Raw genomic sequence first — 26083 nt, forward strand, 5'->3', positions numbered from 1 at the left:
TCAAAACAAAACACAACACAAAACAAAAAAAATCCACTCTCCCTGACAATGCCCATGGGACTTGGATGGCCCCATATATGTCCACTGTAGAGGACCTGGATCTTGTAAACACACTGCTTTCTGTGGCTGATTCACATCACACATTGCAGAGTAATGAGATTAAAAACTCTCAATAACTTGGCAAAGGATTCAATACCTCTCCCTTCTCAACTGAGTACTACATCCAGCTGACCCATTTGAAAGCATCACTAAGTAAGTGTCCATTCTGTCCACTACTAACCTGGTGTAGAAGGCTAAATCTTTCCAGACAATCCAGTAGAATTTCCTTGAAAAGCAGGTTTAAAGAGAACCATGCTTTTCCATAACTCTTAAATGACAAAGTATGAATTGACAAACTATCAAGGAGAAAAATCAAACCTTATGATAGCAGATCATTTAGAAGCAGGGAGTCAGCTAAGGCCTTGGCACAACTCCTTCATTTTCCAGGCCAGGAAATAAAACACTGAGAGGGGACATGATGCTCCACATGTCACTCAGGCTCACCTGCAGCAGACCCGTGTGATGGGCCCAGGGACAAGGGCTGTCTGTGCTTGTCATTCTCAGGATGGCACCTGCTGGCTAGGCGGCCTACTTCACCTTAGCTCTGCCCTCTCTGGCTCTCTTACTCAAAGAGAAGCTTCTTCCAGTAGGTCACTTATAAGCCCATTCATCCAAGTACACAAGACACCTTTAAATATCTTAGAGATAGAGTAGCTGGGGGGAAAAAATAGCATCCCCCAAAAAGTATTTGCTTTTAAAAAACAAAACACAACAAAACAGGATCTTGCTCTGTCACCCAGGCTGGAGTGCAGTGGCACGACCTCAGCTCACTGCAGTCTCTGCCCAGGGCTCAAGCCATCCTCCTACCTCAGCCTCCCGAGTAGCTGGAACTGGGGGCATGCGTCACCACGCCCCGCTGATTTTTGTATTTTTTGTAGAAATGGGGTTTCACCATGTTGCCCAGGCTGGTCTCGAACTCCTGGACTCAAGCAATTCTCCTGCGTCAGCTTCCCAAAATGCTGGGATTATAGGCATGAGTCACCATGCCCAACCATGTTTGCTTTTTAATGATTATGCTTTTTTGTAATGTAACTTTTATTATTCTTTCTCTTTACAAAAGCATTAAGTGCTCATGGAAGACTAATTTGGAAAACACAGGTCCACAAACAGAAGGAAAATAGCCATAGTCTTGAGACCCTGGTAAGCTATTATGGGTAAGGATGTTTTACCTTGTCCTCAGCACCTATACTACGGCACTCTCAAAAATATCAGATCTAATGACTATATATTAACAATGCTCTAATAAAGGAGAGCAAATCTTCTTTTAATCCTTCTATTTGTAATTATTAAATTAAACATTTTGTAGTTGATTTAACAAATATTTTATTATTTCTCAATTTCTATTAAAAATACCCAAGATTCCCATTTTAGGTTCTAGTTATACTAAGTATTCCTTCCAAGAGACTGAGCACTTCTCTTTGGATAACAAGTATATCTAAGGAATTCAAACAAGAATCACATTTGGAGAGAAATCAAGAGGATCAATAAACTCATTAAACCAAGCCCATGTTGCCCTTTTTGTCAAAGTTTCCAGACTCAGAATTGCAAATAGACTCTAAGGTCTGAAGCACTTCAGAACTTTTTGGCAGTTAATTCTCAATGTGAACCACTTAGAGGTATGGTATGGCCTTTCCCAAGGTAATCCATCTCCAATTCTCCCCCAAAAGACCACTTCACCATCTCCCAAGTTAATGCCAGCTTCTCTTCTCTTGGTTTCAAGTGAATTTAGAATGTGCCAAGTTTCCCCATTAGCCAGGGCCTTCCAAGAGATCACTGTACCACTAGGCATACACCATCAAAGCATTTGTAAATCCTTAGCCCCAGCTGTCACCCAAAGGCCAATCCTGGAGGAAGAAATGATAGAAGGACACAAGGCCCGGGCTTACATTCAGGAAGAATTTCTTCCTCTGATAACTTTCAAACCAATAAACCCCAAACAGAGATACATACATACCTCTTCCTCATAATCAGAATCACTCTCTTCACTGTCAGATCTAGGGGCAACTTCATAACTAAGGAAAAAGAGTGAGGAAGAGGAGGGGGCTTAGTTTTTTAAATTACAAAACAATAAAGACACACATGACTTAATAGCACATTCTATGTACAAAAGACAAATCCAAGTAACAACTTCAACCATCTCAGCAAAGGCTGTGTAGTTTTAGTTTCGAGATCGTACAAGATTACCAAAATCTAAAAAGCTAAAAGAACACCATGAACGCTGCTTTCATGCCTTACCCAGGATTCATTTCCAGCCAGGCGTCCAGCTGACTTGCTTTGGGTGCTTCTGGTCCAAACAGAACCTTGCCGGTTTCTGTGTGAGTCACTTTGACAGGGAGGTCACTCATCTGGCTGCTCTCATCTATGGGCTACAAAGGAGGGAAAATCATGTCACGGCTTGATGTTAAGACCTTCTCCCAGTTCTGTACTGGACGTTTCTCAGCATTTTTTGCTGCCCAGCATGTGAAACCTTATTCTGTGTTTGGAAATTTCACTACCTAATGAGTTTTGGTGGGAGGTGAGAGGCTACCTCCCACTAAAGAAACTGAAAATGCTGCCTCCCTGGTAGCTAAGATACAGGCACAAATCTCAGCTCCAGCAACCAGATACATCACCAAGGTTGTGAGTTAAGAGCTAGAAGTGCAAGGGTGTGGAAACCAACAGGTGCACTGGTGCAGGGCAGACCACAGTGGCAACAATGCCAGGAAAGCGGTAATGGCTCTGTCAAACTTCTGCCTGCTCCCAACCACAGCCTGTCCTCACTAGACCAGTTGTAGAGCATAATATTGGGGATAGCCCTGAGTCAGGTTCTTCAGAAACCCTGGAGATCTGATGAGTTGCCCAGTATCCTATCAATACATTCCCTTTTTATTTAAATCAGGCAGAGTTGATTTTGGTCATTTGTAACGAACAGTCCCCATTCCTCAACTAATACTTCCCAGATAACAACTATTGCAAAGTCATGGTTTCAGAGAGAATGAAAAACAGAAAAGATATTATAACTTATGTCATCTCATGAGCGGCTGGTTTGGTCCAGAACCGGTGTCCTTTTTCCAAAACTAACCCCACCGGTGTCTAACCCAACTATTGGTATCTTTGAGTGTGATAAAGAAAAAAGCTCTGCTCCTCTGAAATCTGGCAAATTGACCAAAAATTAAGCTAAAGTTCATTACTAGACTACTATATCCAAGGAACACAAGAATCACACTTGAATATAATCAGTAACGAATGACTGCTCCTGATTGCAGGGTGATCTGTACTTCTAGGAACAGATCCCTAAGTAAAATGTTTGTTTGGAAATGCTTGATCTGTGAGTAGTTCAAGTTATCTATTTCCTGAAAAGTGATAAAATTGAATTTTTAGACAATTCATGAATTCCAAAATTTTTGCTAGATTCCTTTCAATTGGAATTAAGCAGAAATGATAGGATAACCTACAGTATGCTATAGTTTATCTTCTATATCTTATAGGAAATGACCAAAAAACAAAACAAAATGAAAAACACATACCCAATGGTTCTTTCCCCTTACACCCTCAACAAAGCACTGTCAGCATAAGAAACAATATATTAGCAATTATCCACAAAAATAACCTTAAAAAGAGAAAAGGCTTACTCCAGATTGTCGTTTTTTTCTTTTGTGTGTGCTAAAGCAACGGTTTTGAACATCATTACTTTGCACGCCAACATGACACTTCTTCCTCATTAATGTAAAAGGTCATCTATATACTCAAGAGATAAAGAAGGAAATCTACAATTTGCTATCATTTCCCTTGGAAAAATCATATTCTGTTATCATGAACCATTATAATATAGCTTGTTTTCGTGCTAATGTCATGCCTCTAAGAAAATTGGAAATCACTGTAGATGGAATTAGAACCTTGGCAAAAGCGCTGAGAACAGAAGAACATTATTTCAAAATAGAGCAAGATGTCCACGTTGCAAGCCTTAGCAAACAGGACACGTGTGTTAAGATTAAAAGAAAAAAAAAGATGTATGTCACAAGCCCAAGATCAGTAGCTAATTTTCCCAACAGATAATAAGATGTAAGAACACTATTACGCTAACATGTTAAATCTCTCCCTGTGTGCTTGTTAATTATAGACCAATGGGAGGCATTCTTAGGTAAGGCTGGGCTTTTGCAAATTAGAGTTGTTTCTAAGTGCTCTAATATATAGTATTCTTATCCCGTAACAGCCCACGGAGTTTCTCACACATCAGATATTTATCCTGATCCTTTCTTTCCTTGTGATAGATTATAGTGGTTAAGTAACATTTATTGTTCAAGAGGTTTCTGCATAGAATAGTGGTTCAATCTTTTTTTTCTGCATCTCCACTGTTTTGAGTTCACAATACAACTGTGTGCAGAGTGATACCAGAATGGGAAGTGGCAACATCCCACCCACTCTGATCCTCCAAGTAGGTTTATCAGAATTTATGAGACAAAATGAAGATAATTTGAAACAAACTCCCTTCCCATCCTGCTCTGGGAGTGTGCCTCCTCACTGTGAATCACTGGCAGGGAACCTTAAATTCTTCAGAAAAAAATCCAATAAATAAACTGTATCCTCATAATTCAGGAGAATACTGGAACTACTAGGAAATGAATTTTAGGACTAGGCTGATGAACATACACATAGAAGCTATATGGCAAGCCCATTAAAAATTTCAAAAATAAGTTAACCAAATATGTGACTTCTTCAGTTTATGTATTTTTATAATTTCAAATGAATAATAAACTAGAGAAACTGTGTCATATTTTATGCTTCTGTATCATTTACTGGGCAATATAATTATAGAATCATTTAAGATTCTTACACATCCTATATATTTGTAAATATATGATTATATGTGCACAGAAAATTCTGAAATACTATGCAAGACATTTAATATCAGTTGACTGACAGTCTGACATGTAAGTAGATTATTTTTCACTGTATCCCTTTTGTATCATTCTAATTTTCTACTATGCTAATGTATTACTATTTTTACTTCAAATAAATAGCACAGTAAGAATAAAATAGTATGCATGAAGAATGGTGCTGCCAGGTATGGCACAGACTCCATTCAGCAGAACACAGTGGAAAGGATGACAATCCCTTACCTCTCCATCCGGTCCCAGGGCAGACTCCCCACCCTCTGCATTCTCTTCAGCCTTCTGCAAAACAACAATGTCGAATGTTATATGTAACCAAGATGATGGGGTACAGGACTTCCTGGTAACTCTCCGGTATGTAATAGAATTTCATTGTTACCCCATTATTATCTAACACAGCTTAAGTGTTAATGCCTTTTATGTTCATTTGTCTTTGCTGAGACAAAACATGTATTTTATTAGCAACTTGTAGAGAGTCACTTAAAGCCAGATGTGATCTGAGGCCAGCACACTAGAGATTTGTAGATTGTGTCTTCAGGGACCCAAAGAGCTTAAGACAGGGCAGTATCAAGACAGTGGTCAGAATCTGAAATGTTCTTCTCGTGTTTGGGAGTGGGAAGATATATCCTGACATAATTAGCTCAACTTTCCTATCCCCTAAGCAAGTTTTCTTCAGCAATGAAGAACAACATTCTAAAACTGTCCATCAAGAATAAGCTCTGATGGCAACAATAGACACTGGAGACTACTAGAGGGGGGAAGGAGGGAGTGGGGCAAGAGTTGAAAAACTAATTATTGGGTATGATGATCTCCACCTGGGTGACAGGATCAATTGTAACACAAACCTCAGCATCATGCAATATACCCAGGTAATAAACTTGCACATGTATCCCCTGAATCTAAAATAAAAGTTGAAATAATAAAAATAAAATTGCATCCTCAAAAAAAAGAATAAGCTATGACCCACTCCATGGGCATAAAAACATAATATAAAACTTTATGAGTTCCCTGGATGTTTTTAATTCCACCTAAATTTCTTTCATAACATATAGTATTTCTACCATGTGTAAATGGGAAAATTTTATGCAGATATTGTTACCTGATGAAGAATTCTGTTATCTACCATTTCTTTTTTTTTTTTGAGACAGAGTCTTGCTCTGTCACCCAGGCTGGAGTGCAGTGGCCCAATCTCGGCTCACTGCAAGCTCCGCCTCCCGTGTTCACACCATTCTCCTGCCTCAGCCTCCCAAGTAGCTGGGACTACAGGCGACCGCCACCATGCCCGGCTAATTTTTTTGTATTTTTTAGTGGAGATGGGGTTTCACAGTGTTAGCCAGGATGGTCTCAATCTCCTGACCTCGTGATCCGCCTGCCTCGGCCTCCCAGCCTATCTACCATTTCTTACATATCCCAATATCTTAGTCCATTAACTTCTATGTGCCTCAAAAACAACCTAAATGAAAAGTTAAGATTATGTCATATCGGCCAGGTGCGGTGGCTCAGGCCTGTAATCCCAGCACTTTGAGAGGCCGAGGCGGGCAGATCACAAGGTCAGGAGATCGAGACCATCCTGGCTAACACAGTGAAACACCGTCTCTACTAAAAACACAAAAAATTAGCCGGGTGTGGTGGTGGGTACCTGTAGTCCCAGCTACTCAGGAGGCTGAGGCGGGAGAATGGCATGAACCCAGGAGGCGGAGCTTGCAGTGAGCCGAGATGGTGCCAGTGCACTCCAGCCTGGGTGACAGAGACTGTGTCTCAAAAAAAAAAAAAAGATTATGTCATATCTTGTACATATCCAAGAAAGTCTCATCTGTAATATATGCAAAATAATCTAAAATTTCTTCCACTTACGATAACCTCTCTGACAAGTGAAATCTTTAAAATCACCTCTATAGAATCACTATTTTAAAGTTACTGCTGGAAAGCTATACTATTTCTGCATAGTATAATGAGAGAAAAAAAAAAAAACTTTAGTCGTTTCCTTTGCCAAGATGCTTGAGAAAATGAGCTTTCCTCCCTTGGGCTCTTTAGTTAATTAAAAATAAAAAATGATGATACAGAATCAATATGAACTCAACTTTGTTTACTTAAGATATTGATTATATAATACGTTTTGCCTTCTATGAAAATAACTCAACTGTCTTTTGACAAAATAGCTTTTACGAAAACACTTAAAGTTTAAAATCAACCTTTTATTCATAGTGAAGAAAGGCAGTTCCATCAACATTTGAAATTTCTGAAGTTCCTTTACAATGCAATTTTTACCAAAAATACATGTATGTATGTATGCCAAAGCACAAGGCATAAAAAAATGCAGCTTCTACCAAACAGTAGGAAATAAAATGCTCCCTTTGGTTATGATCTTCCAAGGAATTAAATTTCGATTTATGTCACCCCAGAGCAAAAACATTTATAAGCTCAAAAGAAATGATCAGCTTCAAAGAGCATCAGGCTCTACATCTAAGCTAGTGACACAGAGAACAATAACAGAACCCTTGAATTCAAAAAAGAAACCATCCCTGCTACCAGTCACTGAAGGTTCCATTTTTGGAATTCTCAGAATCTATACTCAGGGGACTGTTTTAATTAACGGGGGAAAGTCAATTAATCCCACCATTCTTTCCATACAAATCAGAAATAAGCTACAAATTTGGCCAACAAAGAAAATCAAATGAGACAATGAATAAGCCAATTTCAAATATCTAGCAAGTGGAATTGGATCACCATTTCAATGAATAGTACATTAAAAAGCTTGAAGCATCATATATTAATATAATCAAAACTATTCTGAAGGATACTTTCCTATGAATGTACTATAGACTAGCTAGATTGTTATCTAAAAACTGCCTCACAGTCAGGCCCTTCCATTACTTAAAATCCCCAAAACTATTTTTTAAAATTCTATTAGGTATCAAATCTGAGAGACAGAGTAATATTAGATTTAAGACAGTTGGTTCTGCAATTAGACAAACTGTGTTTCAATCTTAGCTCTCTGTAATTAAGTGCAAGAGATCTTAGCTGTATGATCTTGAGCAAATCATTTTCTCTTGTGTCTTAGTTCCCTCTTGCATAAAATAGGAATGGTAACAAACGGTGCCTGCTTCCTAGGGCTTCTGCAGGACTGGGTCACTATTTCAACATGTACAATCCAGTGTCACAAGTAATATATATGCTGCCAGCCTCAATCTCCACATTGTACAAGGGTCAACGATAGTCCGAGGACTATTCTTTTATGTCTATAATTAAGACTGGCTGTCGCATTTCCTGAAAACTGCTTCATAAGGCTATGAGGTCAGCGATTTCTGTCTGTTTTGTTCACTGATGCATTCCCACACCTACATGGGCATCAGGCACTTAAAAGGCGCTAAATAAATATTTGGTGATTGAAGGAATGAATGAAAGCACAAAGAACAATGCTTTCCACTTAGCATATGCTCATTAAATTATTATTATCATAAATAGATGCCAATACATTTGCAAGTCATAAAATAGTTAGAAGCACGCACACAATTAGCCATTGAATTGGTGCTCTGTGTGACTTTCCTCGCAAGCATGCCCTGTCCTTGGACCTAATTCTGCCACGTTATTCTAAGAGATAGAGGCCAGGTGGCAGTCTACTCTATGACAAGAGATATCAACTCCTCCCATCATTCTTTGGATTCCTTCAGTTTGATGACATTGCTGGTTGGTGCGCACATGTACTCACATCAACCTCATGCTTTGTCTCAAAACTTAAAAAAACAAAGCAAAACAAACACAACTGTCCCTTTTTTTGGTTCAAAATTAACACCCAAGAGTTTGTGATTGGTCTACTGTTTGAGCTGACTTCGGACAGTCTCTAAGCACCTAATGAAATGTCCTGGTGTGAATGCAGCAGCTGCTACAGCGTCTCCTGCCACCTGAGAAATTTTCATATGTAGTTATCTGCATCGTTTAATTGCAGACACATGCTATCAATATTAACGGCTGATGCCTGCACTTATTTCCATTGATTGAAAACAAAACAAAACACTGAACAAGAAACTTTTTACTGGCTTCTTCCTACATGCAAAAGAGTTTAGAACTAATTATGCTTATGTAGGAAGGGAGGAGTATAATTAACCTAATCATGTAAGGGGACATGATAGGAATTATTCATAACTAAAGATTACTCATAACTAAAAATTACTCAAACTAAAGACAGTGTGTGTTCCCAATTTCCAAGGCCAACGTCAATTCATATCTTCCATTTAGCAATGTTCACAAGCAAAGGTATGTGCATGGCTACCCATCTTCCTTGCAGAAGGTATAAAAAGTAATCAACAACAGGGCTGGGGAGGGAAAGAAATCTCTAAATATGAAAATCCCGTGTAAGCTGAACTCAAAAGAAGACTTCAGTAGGCCATTTTATTTAGATTACTTTAACATAGGCTATAAACAGCCTCATTACATAAAGTTTTAAATCAAATATTTTACAATCTATATTATAAAATGAATGTACTTTATCCCCCAGTGGGTGTTATTATAATATACTGAAACAACATTCAAATGTGCTGGTATCTGAAGGATCCATTCTGTTTTGCTGGAAACCTAAGCTTTCAAAAACCACTTAAGTTATTTTTACTGTCATTTAAGGGGACCTTTGAGCATTAAGATAGGTAATCGGGTAATTTTAAAAAATGCCCAGGGATATGAAATTAACAGGCATTTGCAAATTACTTGGGTTGTTTCTTATAGAGAAAATCAATTCAAACATTTTGACTCAAGTAACTGGTCAATCCAGTTAAACAGGACTTTTCTCCAAACTTCTGGTCTCACCCATTTTGACACTGAACTAATCAAATAAATCTAATCACCGTGGCATTGTGTTCGCCTATCCTTACAATAGTTCCTACACTCAAATGTCCAGAAATACATTAGAACCTTTCTTTCATCTATGAAAATCTTGTAGAGGAAAGCTGTAATAAAGTATATAATCTTTGGGGAAACTGTAAGAGATAAAAAAAAATGAGAAGAATCAGGGAGTAGCTTGTATTTAAAATAAATGTCTCAATATTACTGCTTTGCTTTTCAAGCTCTTTTTACTGAAAATTGTGCCAACGGCAGGCTATTCTGACATTCTGGTATCTAAACAGGATAAAAACACATTTCCTACCACTATGTTGGCCAATACATTATGCCAGGAAGGTTCAACCTGCAAAATATCACAGTCCTGAGATTTACTTATAATAGTGGTTGGTAAGGAGAAAGAGAGAGAGAGAGAGACAGGATAAAAGAACTTTTAGAAAGAAAATCGAACACTCCAATGAAGACTATATCTGGTCTAGTGTTGCCTCAGAGATTCTGAGTATGTGCCCATTAGTATCATATGTTTCCAAAAAATGTCACAAATAAATAACACAAGAATAGTTCTGCTGTTATACATCCCACTGAAAGATGTGGAAGGGAGAATTAAATATTTAGTTTTGGCTGATGTCAACGGCTCTGGAAACTGAACCTCTGAAATGGCTAGACTTTTTTTTTTTGAGACAGTCTCGCTCTGTCGCCCAGGCTGGAGTGCAGTGGCGCCATCTTGGCTCACTGCAACCTCTGCCTCCTGGGTTCACACCATTCTCTTACCTCAGCCTCCTGAGTAGCTGGGACTACAGGTGCCTGCCACCACGCCCGGCTAATTTTTTGTATTTTTTAGTGGAGATGGGGTTTCAACATGTTAGCCAGGATGGTCTCGATCTCCTGACTTTGTGATCTGCCCGCCTCAGCCTCCCAAAGTGCTGGGATTACAGGCGTGAGCCACCGCACCCAGCTGATGGCTAAACTTTTAAGCAATAGGCAGGGGTGCTCCTGGTATGGGCTCCTAACCACAGCTTAAGGAAAAATGTACCCTAAAGTACTGTGAGAGATGCCTCATAATCGCCAGGAACCCTAGGAAAGTAGATGCCATGTAATTAGAAAATTCTCTTTGTAGGAGTTGGGGGAACAGGGTGGTAGGCAGAGTTTATCACCTGTGATAAAGCCTCATTTTTCTTCTGCATGCCTCAATATTTAAAGAATCTGTCATTGTCCTCAAAGATATCCTACACACTAATATTCAACTGATTTCCAACTAGAAAAAAAGTGGTGACCAATTATTATTGATTCAACATCACAAAGAATATGCAGTAAAGGTTTAAAAAAAGATTTGTTTTCAGAAAAACATAACCGTATTATAATCATGATTCCACTTTGGTATCACAGACTTGCTTGATGAAATAATGTTTACTGAGCACTTACTATATGTTAGGGTGTATTCTACATGCTTTAGATAAACTTTCCCGTGTAATCCTCACTACAAATCTATGCGGTAGATAACATTCCTATTGCCTTCTTACAGATCATGAGACTGAAGCACTATGGTAATAGATCTTTAACAAAATAGCCTACAAGAGAATAATAGCAAATTAGTATATATATTTTCTTATGTAGTTTTGATTTTAAAAGATTACCTGCTAACACGACTCAGACAGTGGTCCAATTTTCTAATTCAGCCATGTTCAATCCTAGTTTTACAGGCCCTGGTGGCTTTATCTAGCCCCATTCTCTTTTGTACCCTGTAGGAAACCTCAAGGTCATGCTAAACGCACATAATAGCACATTCATCTTGTAACATCAAAGAAATTAGTTTCATATAACTAGGTTTTCAATACTTTAAAAACTATTCCTCCTCTGACACTTAAGGAGATACATGTAGTTCACTTCTTCTTCTTCCATTTCAAGGGCTTTATTGGAAGACCAGGCTGAAAATGAGCAGTTTCAAAATGATTTATAAATGTGTACTTCCTAAAAATGTCTGTAATGATGAGAAAATTAAACAAGGTCATAACATGTTAAAGGAAACCTATCCTATTATTCACAAGCAACAAGTCAACACAATAAACTCCCAAAGAAAGACAGAGGCCTCTGTCCTTCTAGGGAATTAAAAAAAAAATTGTACACTAGTTTAATGCTGAAAATAAAAGGTAATCTTTTTCAGATTAAATTAAGTGAAAAAGTCAACCATATTCATCTTTAATAGCACATTTCTTACAGTAATCACTAGCTTAGTTGTCCTTCAAGTGTTGCTACCAGCTCAGTGCTATTAACTATTAGCTCACTGAGTAAAGTAGGTTTTCTCAAAACAAAGGTTTATTGAAGTATTTGTTAATTTAAAAAATATTGATAGGTACAGCATAATACTTAATACTATGGAAAATTGCTAAAAAGGATAGCAGAGATTTTTATGCTCATAGACACAGAAGTTTTCCTTCACTACAGAGAAGCTAGAAGAAGCAACTCCCAATCATTCACTGCAATGAAGGGAAGAAGAACTACAGATAATCCAAAGTGTCAAATCAGCTTTTTAAAGCATCCCCTTCCTTTGCACTTGAATAAAAGTGCATCTGGAACTGGATAATTCGCTCTGAACTAAGTCTTAAAGCTCCGCAAAAGAGACAGGTACCAGGAAGGGCTAAGGGCCTCAGTTTCTTTTCTTTTTTTTTTCCCCCCTTCTTTGTCCCACTTCTCCCAGTAATATACCCTGGAAGGAAATAGAGCCCCTCCGGCTTAGTCCTGCTGAGGGCACAAATGCTAGGCACCCAAGAGCATGCAAGGAAGGTTAGATGGCTGACCATAAAGTAAAAATTCTGCACATTGATCATGTGAGATAATCAATGGGAGATACTCAAAGATATCTGTAAGGTAGACAATAGCTGCTTTGACAACTATTACTCATTTGCCAAGAAATCAGGCCCCACCTCCAACTGGAAACAGTTTCCCTCCACAACATTCATCCCAGCTGGTCATTGTATATTTGGATGCATGTTGGATTAATGTCTGTCTAGCCTCTCTTTCTCTCTCTGATTAATATTTGTCTAGCCTCTCTTTTTCTCTCTCTGATTAAACTGTGAGAGAAGGCAGGATGCTTTTCCTCACCATTGTACCCCTCCTTCTCCCAGCATTCTAGCACACGACCTAGCTCATAGTAAGTGTTCAGTTAACATATGTTGAGTGAAAGCATAAGACACAAAGAATAAGTGCTATTACCAAATTGAAGGCAAGGGTTTGAAAGGGGCGTGCCAACTTACAGATCATGCAGAATAACACCATGAAAAACAATTGTGACAAGTCCCTGTTCTGTACAGATGAACACAAAAATATAGGCATAATCATCAACACTCAATTGTGTATCTTTCTCTGCCTACGATGATGCAACTATCTAACACCACGGCAGAAATCTATTAATTGTAAGCCATAATCTCACATCTGGGTCATTAGCTTTTAATCACAAAGAAATGTAAAATACAAATTTTAATACTAAAAACACTAACAGTGACAACCTCTGCAGAACACAAGGCTGAATTAGGAAAAACTAAAACTGCCATTTAATGGGGTCCACTTATAGAATATTCCAGAATTCCATCTCTCTCTCTGCTATCAATATGTCAGTAATTCCTTTTTAATTTTTAAAAATTTTTTATGGAAGTCATTAGACATATAAAATGTACCATCTTTACCATTCTTAAGTCTACAGTTCAGTGGTAATAACTACATTTATATGATTTATTTCCCCATCATTCTTCCCTCCCCCTTACCTATATGTTCCTCACTAACTCTGAAAACATCTTTTTAAGGTAGGAATTGGAGCTGGAGTTTTGCACAGTCTATAATGCTACACTGACAAGAAAATGAGGTATTCCTCACCAACAAAATGTCTAAACACAAGCCCTGAGTCATCTCTCGTTCATCTTCACAATGAGGTAAGCTATCTTATACTAAAGAAATCAGTGCAAGAAGGTGCCTTCTTAATCATTTATTCCTCCTCCTTAATTATGAAACAGGTATGAGGATTCAGGAGCCATGAAATTAATTGTTTTTTGAAAAGCGTTTTGTTCAGTTATTCAGTGTACAGAATGAATGATTAAATGCTACCAATCCTCAATGTTTACAATTCTGACTTCCTGTTGATGTTTGTACCTGGCCTAAACAGAATTTATCAAGAAAACACAGTATCAACCACTAACTAGACGACTGGATGACTTAAGCTTCAAAGACGATCATATTCACAGGCCTATCCTCAGCAGGTTACTCTTGAATTGAGATATAATAGCTGCAGAGATTCTAAATCTTACCCTTCATTTCTCATGATAATTAGGAGATATTTCACATAGGACTCTTTTTTTATGTAATTACCTAAAACCCCAATGTGCACACTCACCTCACTGCGACACAGGGACAGCAGAACTGAATGAACAACTTTGGCAATGCCATCTGTCCAAGTAACTATTGCTTATATCTTCCTCTGGCTTCTTCCAACCTGTACACTGCATTTTCTTCTTAAATTTCATTCTTAATTGAGTAATCCCCTGCCATCCTAGCATTAAACTTAAGCGAACACTTATTTGTGTCTGTTTTTCCTTTCCCAATTGACTGTATGTACTTAATTTAAAATCTTCTATTAAACAATGATTTATGAACAACATTGTTTTAGTTTAGTACATCCTATTATTATGCCCTTACCTCCAATAGTTGTCTAGTATACCTACTCAACACTTCCATGCCATACCCATTTATGCAATTTTCACAGTTCAATCATCTAAACCTTCCACCAGTGTAAGAAGTAGTACTTACAGAGCAATACTCGCCTTAAACTTATCCCTGCCCATACACCCTGGACTCAGCCACCACCACTAGGATACGCACCTTCTTCCTCCTCCTTCTCTTCTTCTTCTCTTTGGCTGCCTGGGCTTGCTTGTGCTCCCAAACCAGATTGGTCAGATTGGCTACATACTCATCGGTCTGCTGCAAAAGGTAAGCTAAACGCCTGTCTTTCTTTTGATCAATCAGTTTTCTATAACCCTCCTCATCTTCAGCCTATTAAGGAAAGAAGAGCAGGATGAGAGCATAATATAAGCGTGCAGACAACTCCACTCTCCACTCTGTCCTCCCCTTGACAGTCTGCACTTTGACTGGTAGGAGTGTAGCAAACTGGATGAGTTGGGCTGTTCAAGCCATTGCACAGAGTCTGAAGTGGGACAAACACACAGAAGTGTGATGCCTACATCCCAGGACACTGGAGTTTACAGCAAAGTCCAGGCACAAAGCCACACTGTACGTGTGGTGTGATTAAGCACTCTGAGCCAGCTCTCTGTTTTCTGTGTTGTTTTAACTGTACAAAAAGATTTTAGAATTTGACAATTCATGATCTAAACTTTAACTCTATATTTTAGACATTTTCAAATATAATCAAAAGCAGAGAGAATAGTTTAATTTCTCCTATAACCAACCCCAAACAACAAAAATTAACTTGTGATGACTCCTGTTTCATTGCTACTCTTCTTCTAAACCCAAACTGAATTGTCTTGAAGCAAATTCCAGACATAATATCCTTTCATTCATAAATATTTCAAAAAGTACTACTAAAGGCAAGGAATCAAATGGGCTTTTAACAAATAATGTCTTATATTTTAAAAAGTCTTTCTTTTTGGCATTACAAACTTTGTGGTTAACAGGAAAGATCAAATTTGGGGGATTTTTTTTTTTTTTTTTTTTGGCCACAGATCTGCACTGACTAATGGGCCCAGGTGACTGGAGACAAGTCACTTAGCACCTGAAGTCTGGTACTGCTGAGCAATAAAACAGATACAGTAATTCCCACCTCCACCTCTCATTAAGCAACATGATGAGGTTAAACAGAACAAAACTCTGATGTACTCTAAGCCATTTTGAGAGAAATCTCTTTGTGTATCCCAATAAAAGGACACTCCAAATTATTTTTATCATGTAATGCCATGATAAAAGGAGCAAGCTGCAAAATCTTTAAGAGGCAACTCCATTGCAAAAACAAAAACAAAAACTTGGGATCTTTTGTCCAGGGGTGTCACTCTAGCATTTGCCTGAGTGACAGCAGCTTCATCACTCAGTCTAGCTGCCGTCTGCCCTGTGGATGAGCAAGAGCCTCAAATGCTATTATAACTCTAATTGCTTTTGGTTATGGTTGAACTCACTTGAAGAAAGAGTGATAAAAAACTTCAGTTTCTCTATTATCTGTATATTCCATCACTTAATTGCAAAAATTAATGATTTGCAAATGCCTAATCATTAGTGTCAAACCAATCTGTTACTGAAGTTCTAATATAGTTTCACTTCAGTTGAGTCAGACAAATTTGACTGCTTAGTGATCAAATTACTATAAAAACGGTCTAGTCAGAAACCTCTTGGACAGTCCCCTCTCTCCCTGGTATGGAGAGGGAGGCAGGATAGGGTAGTAAGATGTGGTAGTACCTGGACACAGAGGCTTTTTAAACATGGTGTTTACTCTCTGGAATCCAAAAAATGAAAAAAATGCAAACTGTAATACCAGCCAGGAAGACAGTGTCACTTAGAATTTTTCAGGAACATAATTATGGTCTGAGACTAATGACCTTATCTTCATCTATGCAGGCATTACGTCCTAGATAGAATCTGCAGGTCTCCTATAATTATAACATCACACACACACAGGCTTTTCTAAAATCCACAGTGTGCTCTGAGGTCCAATTCCAAAAATAAATGGTCAATAAAAACAAATACTCAGGCCAATGATATAAACCTATCTCTTCTGTGCTTATATGCCCATTAAAAAATAACAGTGCAAATGTAATAATCCATGAATAGCCTTTGACCATAACAAGGCTATCACAAAAAAGGCAACATTTCAAAATCAACTTAAAAATCACTTATTACACTGTTAGAGAATAATTTCTGCCATTAAAAAAGAAAGATAAGCACCAGAGGCTTCAAAACACAGACCTTCTTAGATTTGAAGACACGACTTAATGTGTTATTCATTCCAAAAAACGTGGTCATTCATCTCAAAGAGGCCATATTTTTAAAAGAACTGCATTTGCCATCCTTCCAGATCTGGTTATCAAACTCATGCAAAATATAGTACCTGCTTTTATGAGAGAAGCTGTAATGTGTACCGCAATGCCACCCCAGGACACAGAAATACTATACTCATCAGTCATCCCCCTAGATTTTTGGCATGCATTCTCCAGGAAAGAGAAAAAGTTTTTACTTCATCTCCCTAAGGTTCAAAGAAATTTACTAAAATTTTTGATAAGCAGTTTTCATTTTTTCCTTCTACTACCACCGATGGATGTGGGTTGAGTAGTTTCCTGGGCTCCTGCAGGGAGTTCCTTACCATCAGTCGCCGCATTCTCTCCTTTTCAATCCGCTCTGTCTCCTTCTTCTGCTCTCTTTCAGTGTTGGCATGCCAAGTTGCCACTGCTTTGGAGAGCTTCTGGATCTTTCCGGCCACAGACCGATGATATTCCTTAAAATCTTTTGCATGTTGCAAAATACTGTTCAGGTATTCCTAGAAGATCCAAAAAGGGAAGAAAAGGATACTTAAAATCCAATGACCAGTGTCCTCTGAGCTATCAATGTTGTCCAAGAAAACTCTCAGTGTGTGTTTAACAGCATAGAAAGACTAGAATCTGTTTGGGGATAGGTGCCCTGGTGTCTCTGCAGTTGAGGTGTGGGCCATGGGGCTGGTGGGAAAGATAGCCTCTTCGGGTTCCTTTTGTTGCAAGCTTTTGCAAGAGAAGCCTCCTTAGCCTTGAGGGTGTGGCCACATGAGAATGGAAAGATTGAAGACTGAAAAGACCTACAAAATGGCAATGACAAAATGTAAAGCAAACCACTCATTCACTCCAAAATAAACCTGAGGAACATGAGTATTTCCAGCAAAAAGTATGTCATAAAAGTAATGTTTTTCTGCTCTAACTTAACTACCCTAGAGTATGACACAAAATAAGTTTATACAAAGTTAAAATTGCCATGCAGAATTTGTATCCACTTTTTAAATATATATCTATTTACACTAAAATCCAACATTTTTTCAAAAGGAAACTAAGCTAAGCACTAAATTAAGCACAGGAAAACAAATACAATTTATAGGACTATGACAGGAAATCAAATCCTACATCAAAATATTTCCAAACCCCCAGAAAGGAATGTTTTTAATATTTGCCTCTGTGAAACATTCAACTAGGCCCTTCAAAGAGGCCAGGATACTATTATATTTGTTATGAAAATAACTTTTTGCTTTCTACTTTCCTTTTCCAAGTTCCTGCTCCCAGAATTTTGCTCTAGGAAATCCACCTATGCCCACCCATTCAAAAACTTCCCATGGGATTATGAACATGACACCTGTTATGGACTGAATGTTTGTGTCCTCCCAAAATTTATATATTGAAATGCTAACTCCCAATGTAATTGTATTAGAAGGTGGGGTCTTTGGGAGGTGATAAGATCATGAGGGTAGAGCCCTTATGAATGGGATTAGTGCCCTTATAAAGGAAGCCCGGAGAGCTTTCTTGGTCTGCTTCCACCAAGTAAGAAAACAAGGAGAAGTTAACAGTTTGCAACCCAGAAGAAGACCCTCACCAGAGCCCAGCCATGCTAGTACCCTGATCTCAGGCTTCCAGCCTCCAGAACGGTGAAAAATAAATTTCTGTTGCTCATCAACCACCCAGTTTATGCTATTTTTTTATAGCAGCCCAAACAAACTAAGACAATACTAAACCTCATTCTGCTGCTAAGCAATTGTATGACCTTGGGCAGTCATTTATATGTCCTGGCTTAAGCGTCTTTGTCTATAAAATGATGTCGTTGGATTATGTAAATGTCAAGGAACCGTTCTGTTCTGTGATGTCCCCACCACCCACAAGGGTCCATTTTTCAGTCATTCTGACCCCATTTGATGAATTCATTGGACAGCTCTGTCAAAGTGAGGGTGAGCAAAGCCCAGGGTCTAAGAACCTGGTGTTTCTGACGGCGTTTCCTCTCCTGCTCAATCTTCTGCTGCTTCTCCAGCTTCTCGGTCATGCGAGCTTCTCTCAGAGTCTGGCGCTTGCTCCGTTTGTATGCTTTGGAGTTGAGAGCCGTCTCCAGGGTCGTGTCCCTGCGCATGCAGGCCACCACCTCCTGTCTCAGCTGTCAAGAAGAGAGCAGTTAGACAGCCTTCCCTAACAGAAGCTAGGTTCCTGAACTCTGGCCTTCTCGCGGTTGCATTTAATGGAATAGAGTGGGGCGGGGAATCTCTACAAGCTTCTCAATCACCTTTGGTTTGTATTAAATGAAGGAACTAAAATCATGCCAAATGTATGCAATATTTTCAAGAATGGTACAAGATCTTTTTCCCCAAATAATTCAAATCAAAAGCAATTATAGTACTGTAACAGTAAAAGAAAGAAAAGATGTTGTCTTGCCTTTTAAATAACTTCATTTTATCTAATTATTCTAATGATACCAATTAGCTACATAAGCTTTTTAAATTTTTCGCTTTGTTTTAAATGTCATGTGAACATTCTCTTTGTGTTTAAAGATTAATTTTAATGATGCTCCAAAAAAAGAATAAAAGAATTACTTTCACGTGTGGTAGCAGCAGGTACTCAAACAACGTTAATTCATAGTCTCATACAAAGGATGGGAAATATGAGTTTTGGCTTCTTCCCACTCCAATAATGATCTTCTTTCCAAGAGATCTACATTTTATATTATATCATGAACTTATTTCAGATCACAAATGTAATACTTTTATCTGTATTGCATGTTATGTGGTGGCAGAGGGTAGGGACTGGAGAATACACATTAAATAATCATTCCACTGCATCTGAAATATCATTAGTTACAGTTAATTTAATTAGGAAGCTTCATAAATAACAGATTTTTAAAATAATATCAAACAAAAATCAGAAATCAATAAGAATCCAGCATGGCAACGCTAATTTGAACATAAACATATTCCGGAAAATATACTTGGTTAATATTCATTTAGTAAGATTTTATCCAGCACTTTATTAATTCATCTTATGAGGTCACCAATAAGAAAGAAGTAAACAGAACTCAGAGAATTTTCCCTTTTCTTTTTAAAATTTAAGCTGAAATCTACTCTCACAAACCAAGAGCCAAGTAGCACCTACCCACCACTAATGTCCATCTGTGAGATTATAGCCAGTAAGGCAAATACACACCCAAATTCCTACCACAATAGCAAGTAGAGTGGCCTGTGATTTTAGTCACATCCTCCAACAAACCAAGTCAATACTTCCAAACTACTTTTACTCATTAATTATTCATTTTGCATGTTCCAGACTTTAACAAAACAAACCCATCTGACTAACAATGAAACGTTCCTTATCCCCTTTGGGTTAGTGAGGCAATCTGCGGACTAGCAAACTTGAACCTTTTCAGTCCACAAGGCAAAACTCACCAAAGTGAAAATTAGCTCTAACTCATTCCACTTGTCTCTTACTAATTTAGAAATCAGAAAATAGGTCATTATACTGGCTTTTAATAACTACTGTAAACTACAAGAACAGATAATTTACTGATTAGTCAATATATGAGCCTGATGTGATCAAACACTCCAAACTTAGATATTGGTGAATAAATAAGCTATAAGACATTGCTTTATGTATTTCTATAAATGATGAACCACTAATTCAGTAGCGTGGCTATCATATTTGTTAAAATTATTTTCATAGTCGTGGCAAGCACTTTACATCTGTGCTTACAAAGAAGCTCCAATCCACTACCTTCTGGTTTTTCCTTGGAGTCATAAAAGCAAACATGAGCTACCCAACTTGTTCCCAAGGTTTTTCATCCATGGTAACAAAACGCCATAACTCTGACTTTGTAAACCATAGTACAGGAGGAAAAACTCTTTCCCATATACAGAAGAGAAAACCAGAATAATAAGCAGTTCGTCTTCATCATTTTTAGTTGTAAGCTGTTGGTCTAAAAGGTTCACTATTTTACTATATTTATATCTTTATATCTAACAATATTGAATAGACTAAAGGCAACACAGATAACACTTTAGGAACAATTACATTTATTTCCTACATCTCAGATTCACTGGGGAAAATGTATTACCTGACGCTGGAAATTGAGTAACCGAAGTGCTTTTAGTTCCACGGTTGCTTTGGTTCTTAAATCTGGTGGCAAAGAGCCAGGCAGATTTTCCAGTTCTTGTATCCTATGAGCTATGCGGGCCTGAAGTCTAAAGGAAACAATAAAATGGGGAAAAGGGGGCAGGGGAAAAACCCATTACAATTTAATCTTAAATGATAAACAATGACATTAGGTTTAAGTTCAGGGTAAAACATATTCCAGATACTGATAGTTGATTTCTAACACCCAACTAGAATTTTTGATGTTAAGCAGAGAAAAGCTACCTTTGCATTAATGCAGACAGGTATATGTTACTTAACAATGTGGCTTCCTTCATAACCTCTATCTAACACTAGGGAAAGAAGGTTCACCCTGCATCTAGTGGGGAAGTCAAATGTCCTTGCTCACTCTTAGCAGAGGAGAAAATAAGAGACAGAAACAATTGACAAGCTTTCTAACTCCCAGCCAGACAGAATGCAGAGCTGAGAGCACAGACTTTTTTCTTCCTAACTTCTAGTTCTGTCCTAAGGCAACCAGACCATTTGTCTTCTTTGCCAAGATGCTGATGACGACAGCCATTAAAGCGCAGTGAGCAAGAACAGTTTTAGGTGCTGATGCCACAGAAATCAGCCAACCCTAAACATTCAGAAAGCGCTCTGCCAGCCACAACCACTTCCTCTGTGAGCAGAGCTTGCTTGAGAAAAGAAAATACAAATGAGGCTGTTTTAAAAAAATCAGGGCCAGCAGTAAATAGTACTCAAAAACCAAGAGTTTCTAGAAAAGGATGTTGAGGATTCTCGTTTTACACACCATCAAAAATATAATTGCATGTACTTCTTCATAATAAAGGCAGAGTAGAAAATAAAGGACCTCTGACTTTAGCCATTCACTTGGGATACTATTACTGTTAGATATATAAACTGCTGGTTTTAGAGTTCACCTGAATCCTATTCTGACATAATAATTATATGCCATTTAAGACTATTTTTAGAACTACATCCCCTAAATTTGAGGCAAACTGTACTGAACTAGATTTCAACAAAGAAAGAATAATAATAAGTAATAAGTTAAAGTAGGCTAATATTAACAGCACTAAGTGCCTTTAATGTACAATTTTATTTAATTGTCTCTCTCTTACACACACAGACACGCCTCTATAAGGTAAAAGTTATAATGGTCCCATTTTGCTGATGAGGAAACCTGAAGACACCTGGAGATACCACCGAGCTAGTAAAGAAGGGGGCCAAGACTGGAACCTCAATTTGCCTGATACCAAAACCACTGCAATAAAATGATAGATAATTAAAATACACTTTCTGAGAACTTTCCTGGACCTCAACTATAAAAGCTGAAAATTAAGAATTCTGTTAAAAATTATGCACAGCCATAAAAAAGAACCAAATCATGTCCTTTGCAGCAACATGGATGCAGCTGGAGGCCATTATCCTAAGCAAATTAATGCCGGAACAGAAAACCAAATACCGCATGTTCTCACTTTTAAGTGGCAGCTAAACATTGGGTATTCATGGACATAAAGATGGCAACAATACACACTGGGGACTACTAAACGGAGGAGGGAGGGAGGGCAGCAAGGGTTGAAAAACTTTTAGGTACTATGCTCATTAGCTGAATGATGGGATCAACTGCACCCCAAACCTCAGCATCATGCAATATACCCATGTTAAGAAACCTATTCATGAATCCCCTGAATCTAAAATAAAAGTTGAAATTGTCTTAAAAAATGAATATTACAGTTTTTTCCAAACATGACGATGTTGCCAGAGTACAGAGCTGAGAGGACAGACTTTATTCTTTCTAACTTCTGGTTCTGTCCTAAGGCAACCAGGCCATTTGTCTTCCTTGCCAAGATGCTGATGACGACAGCCATCATTTTCATTAACATGAAAAAGTGAAACCTCCTGGACCTAAATGCTGTAGAAGATCTAATACTTCATATAGCCCAAATATCAAAATGAGTGATTTTTTAAAAAACTTACAGTTGCTTAGTTTGGAAGGGAAATAAAATGTCATCATTTTTAAAAATTTAAAAATGGTGGTAAGGAAAACTATTTTTCAGGGACTTCACTAAAAATAGTATCTAAGACTGATTCTTGTTTTATTTGCTATACACATGTTATTCGTTCTAATTTATTAAATGATTTGTCATCATAATGTGTTAATATTATCACTGCTACCGTGCTGTTGTTATTGTTTTTTGTTTGTTTGTTTGAGATGGAGTCTCGCTCTGTCGGCCAGGCTGGAGTGCAGTGGCACTATCTCTGCTCACTGCCACCTCCGCCTCCCAGGTTCAAGCGATTCTCCTGCCTCTCAGCCTCCCATGTAGCTGGGGCTATAGGCATGTGCCACCACGCCCAGCTAATTTTTGTATTTTTAGTAGAGATGGGGTTTTGCCATGTTGGCCAGGCTGGTCTCAAACTCCTGACCTCAGGTGATACGCAGGCATCGGCCTCCCAAAGTGCTGGGATTACAGGCATGAGCCACCATGCCTGGCCCGTGCTATTGTTTTAACTATGCATATCAACACAAACAATAGCATTTTTAAGTGGTTTAATCATTCAAAAGACTGAAAGTTTTGTATTTCATGCAACAATAATAAACTCATCATTTTATTCTTTTGGCAAAATTGTTCAAATTCTCCCAACTTTCTTCCACATTCCTTGTACTAGTGATACTCATGAGATAATTACCGTGGTTTTTAATTTTCACTACATGAAACAGACATCTACTTCATTTACTCATTTTCTACAACATCTATGTAGCCCCAAATCTCTGGATACAGCAACAGATGATGCATCTTAACAATTAAGATGTAAAGAAAAAAATCCACTATTGATTTTTTTTTTTGAAATATACAATTTAAAGGGAAAAAATAAAACTGAGACAACTTTACTTTTACAGGTTAAGGCCATACCAAAGGAAAATTAAATATTATAGTGGCGTGAGATCATGGCCAATGATTTGGTTATTCCACATCCTTGGTTCTAGATTCTTTGCAGATCTTTCTTATTTGAATATCCTAGAACTCAAACTGTCCCTTGGTATTCTGATTTACTCTCTTTGACAAAGTGGGTCAGATGCTAAATTAGAGGAATTCCTACTTAATCTTCCAAACAAGCATGGAACTAGGACTAAATAAATAATCGTCAGGTAACTGGGTTGATAGGGTAGCGATTACATCACATTGAACTGGGAGGTGGGAAGTAGGGAAGTGGAGGGAAAATGAGGAGATGGGGAGTGGGAACCCGGGGGAGATGGGGCACTGTGTGACTAAGGCACTGGAGAGAGAGAGTGGGAGCGAGGGGGGTGCACTTCTCCCTGAAATGACTACTTCTCCAAGGAGCCCAGTTATTTGTCAGTGAATCTGATTCCCTGGCACAAAAGAATCCCTTTTATGGAAGGGAGGCAAGAAGTACAAAGCGCAAACTCTAGGAGAAGAGGAAAGGTAGACTCCATAGTAAAATTATATGCATTTGATTCAGCACATGGTGGGGAAGAAGCAAAGGTACAGGAGGGGCTTCTTTAACACAGAAGATTATATCTTTGTTGTTGTTGTTGTTAATAGAAATCTTCATTTTAAATAATGTTCCTCTCCAGACAATTTCATCTCCCCATCAATGAGATTCAGCAGGCAGTCTGATAAAGAGATTCAGGATTCTAAACTTCCCCAAACAACAACAAGATGTAATACTGCATAACTGCAGGGGACTCATTTAGTGTCCTCACGAGTACAGAAAATTGATGCAGAATTAGGTCACACAGGTTTTTCATACAGATTGAACAGTAAATCAAGAGGGGTTACTCTTCTGGCAAGAAAAAGAGTTCCATTAAAGGCAACAGATATTTGTTCAGGTCCAGAGGAGAACTTTATGATTCCTGTAGGAGAGTTATTTGAACAGAAAATGACACTGGTACATTTTGTTCCTTGAAGGAGCTGAGTGACACTTTAAAAAGAGAGTGTGTATGACTTTTTGTAACTCTGCTGGTAAAGCAGCTATTGGTAATTTTTGAGAAGGAATTTTCAGGATTGCAATGGCGACAAGGGCAGGTCAAAAAAAAAAAAATCACAGGTAAGCAGCCTATGTCTGCTTCCTGACACAAAGAGGATATACCGCTCTTTTCATACTAAATTCTGACTTTATTCCGAAGAGGGCTGATATAATTCAGAGATGTTCTTCCCAAATAAACCCCTTCAAGTGTGAAATACATCTTCCAGGCAAACATGTGTGGGTTTAGTTTACATGCCAATGTGATGATTCCTGAGGTACTCTTGATCAGACATCTAACTCTAAATAGAAGAAAGCGAAGTTAGGCACAATGAGAAGGCAACAAAAGTGTGCCAAAAAGAAAAAAAAGAAAAAAAAAGCAGTACAGGGAAACATCTCTCTGACACTTACTATGGAAGTAATAAAGTTCCATTATGAGAGAAAGATGGTCAAAAAGAAAGGATCCAATTTAAGTGGGAAAAATGTTTGAACTAGAGAGCTTGTACAGAGCTGCAGCAAAGTGCTCATAGGCAGACATTTATTTATGCTATGAATGAAAAAGAAGGTCAATTTGTCAACGTCTGATTTTATGATGAACAAGGAAAAGCAGCCAACTGACTTAAATGTTAAAAAAATTTAAGATTCTGAAAATTTCCTGTCAAATTTCATAGACAAGGTAAATGATATTACAAGACCCAAAGAAATTAACATCTGTTCAAGAATTTCTGACAGATGATTTTTGCTCAAACTAAGTTTATCAAATTGTAAAAGAGGTTTTTTAGACCCTTCTCTAATCTTTGATCAGATGATAAAGATGCACTGGATCCTAACAGTTATCAATGCTAAAGGCTGGTAAGCCATTCTGTCACAAAGGGTCAAAAGAAGAAAAAACATAGTTCATTTGTTGTCTTTTGCAAGTGCCTAAGGGACTTAATTTAACCCTTTTAAGGGATAAATTTAATCTCTGCAGTTGAACAACTTATCTTCAAATAGGCAGAAGAGAGCTATTGCTCTGTAACCAAAGAATACAAAACATGCCCCATAATGCTGTCACTACCAAACTGTGCTTCTTCTCCAGGTGGCCATGAGAAAATTCAGACCAAAGGACCCATGACCTTTCTGGATTCAGGGTTGTCCAGATCAGTCATTTCAAAAGCCACATGGCTTTACAAA

General features: G+C 38.0%; 1 protein-coding gene across 11 annotated transcripts in view; it reads right to left on the bottom strand.

Moving 5' to 3' along the window:
- The window catches only part of SMARCA2 (SWI/SNF related BAF chromatin remodeling complex subunit ATPase 2), a 213165-nt gene that overhangs the window by 118295 nt on the left and 68787 nt on the right, over positions 1–26083 (bottom strand). For all 11 annotated transcript variants that reach the window (XM_055351083.2, XM_055351086.2, XM_031014359.3 and 8 more), the window contains 7 exons: positions 20889–21015; positions 18771–18944; positions 17149–17322; positions 14667–14837; positions 5199–5252; positions 2335–2465; positions 2054–2111 (listed from right to left, as the gene is read on the bottom strand). In XM_055351083.2, coding sequence (XP_055207058.1) covers positions 2054–2111; positions 2335–2465; positions 5199–5252; positions 14667–14837; positions 17149–17322; positions 18771–18944; positions 20889–21015 — 889 coding nt within the window. The remainder of the gene's footprint in view (positions 1–2053; positions 2112–2334; positions 2466–5198; positions 5253–14666; positions 14838–17148; positions 17323–18770; positions 18945–20888; positions 21016–26083) is intronic.

This window comes from Gorilla gorilla, chromosome 13, assembly GCF_029281585.2.
Source record: "Gorilla gorilla gorilla isolate KB3781 chromosome 13, NHGRI_mGorGor1-v2.1_pri, whole genome shotgun sequence".
Classification (NCBI taxonomy): Eukaryota; Metazoa; Chordata; class Mammalia; order Primates; family Hominidae; genus Gorilla; species Gorilla gorilla.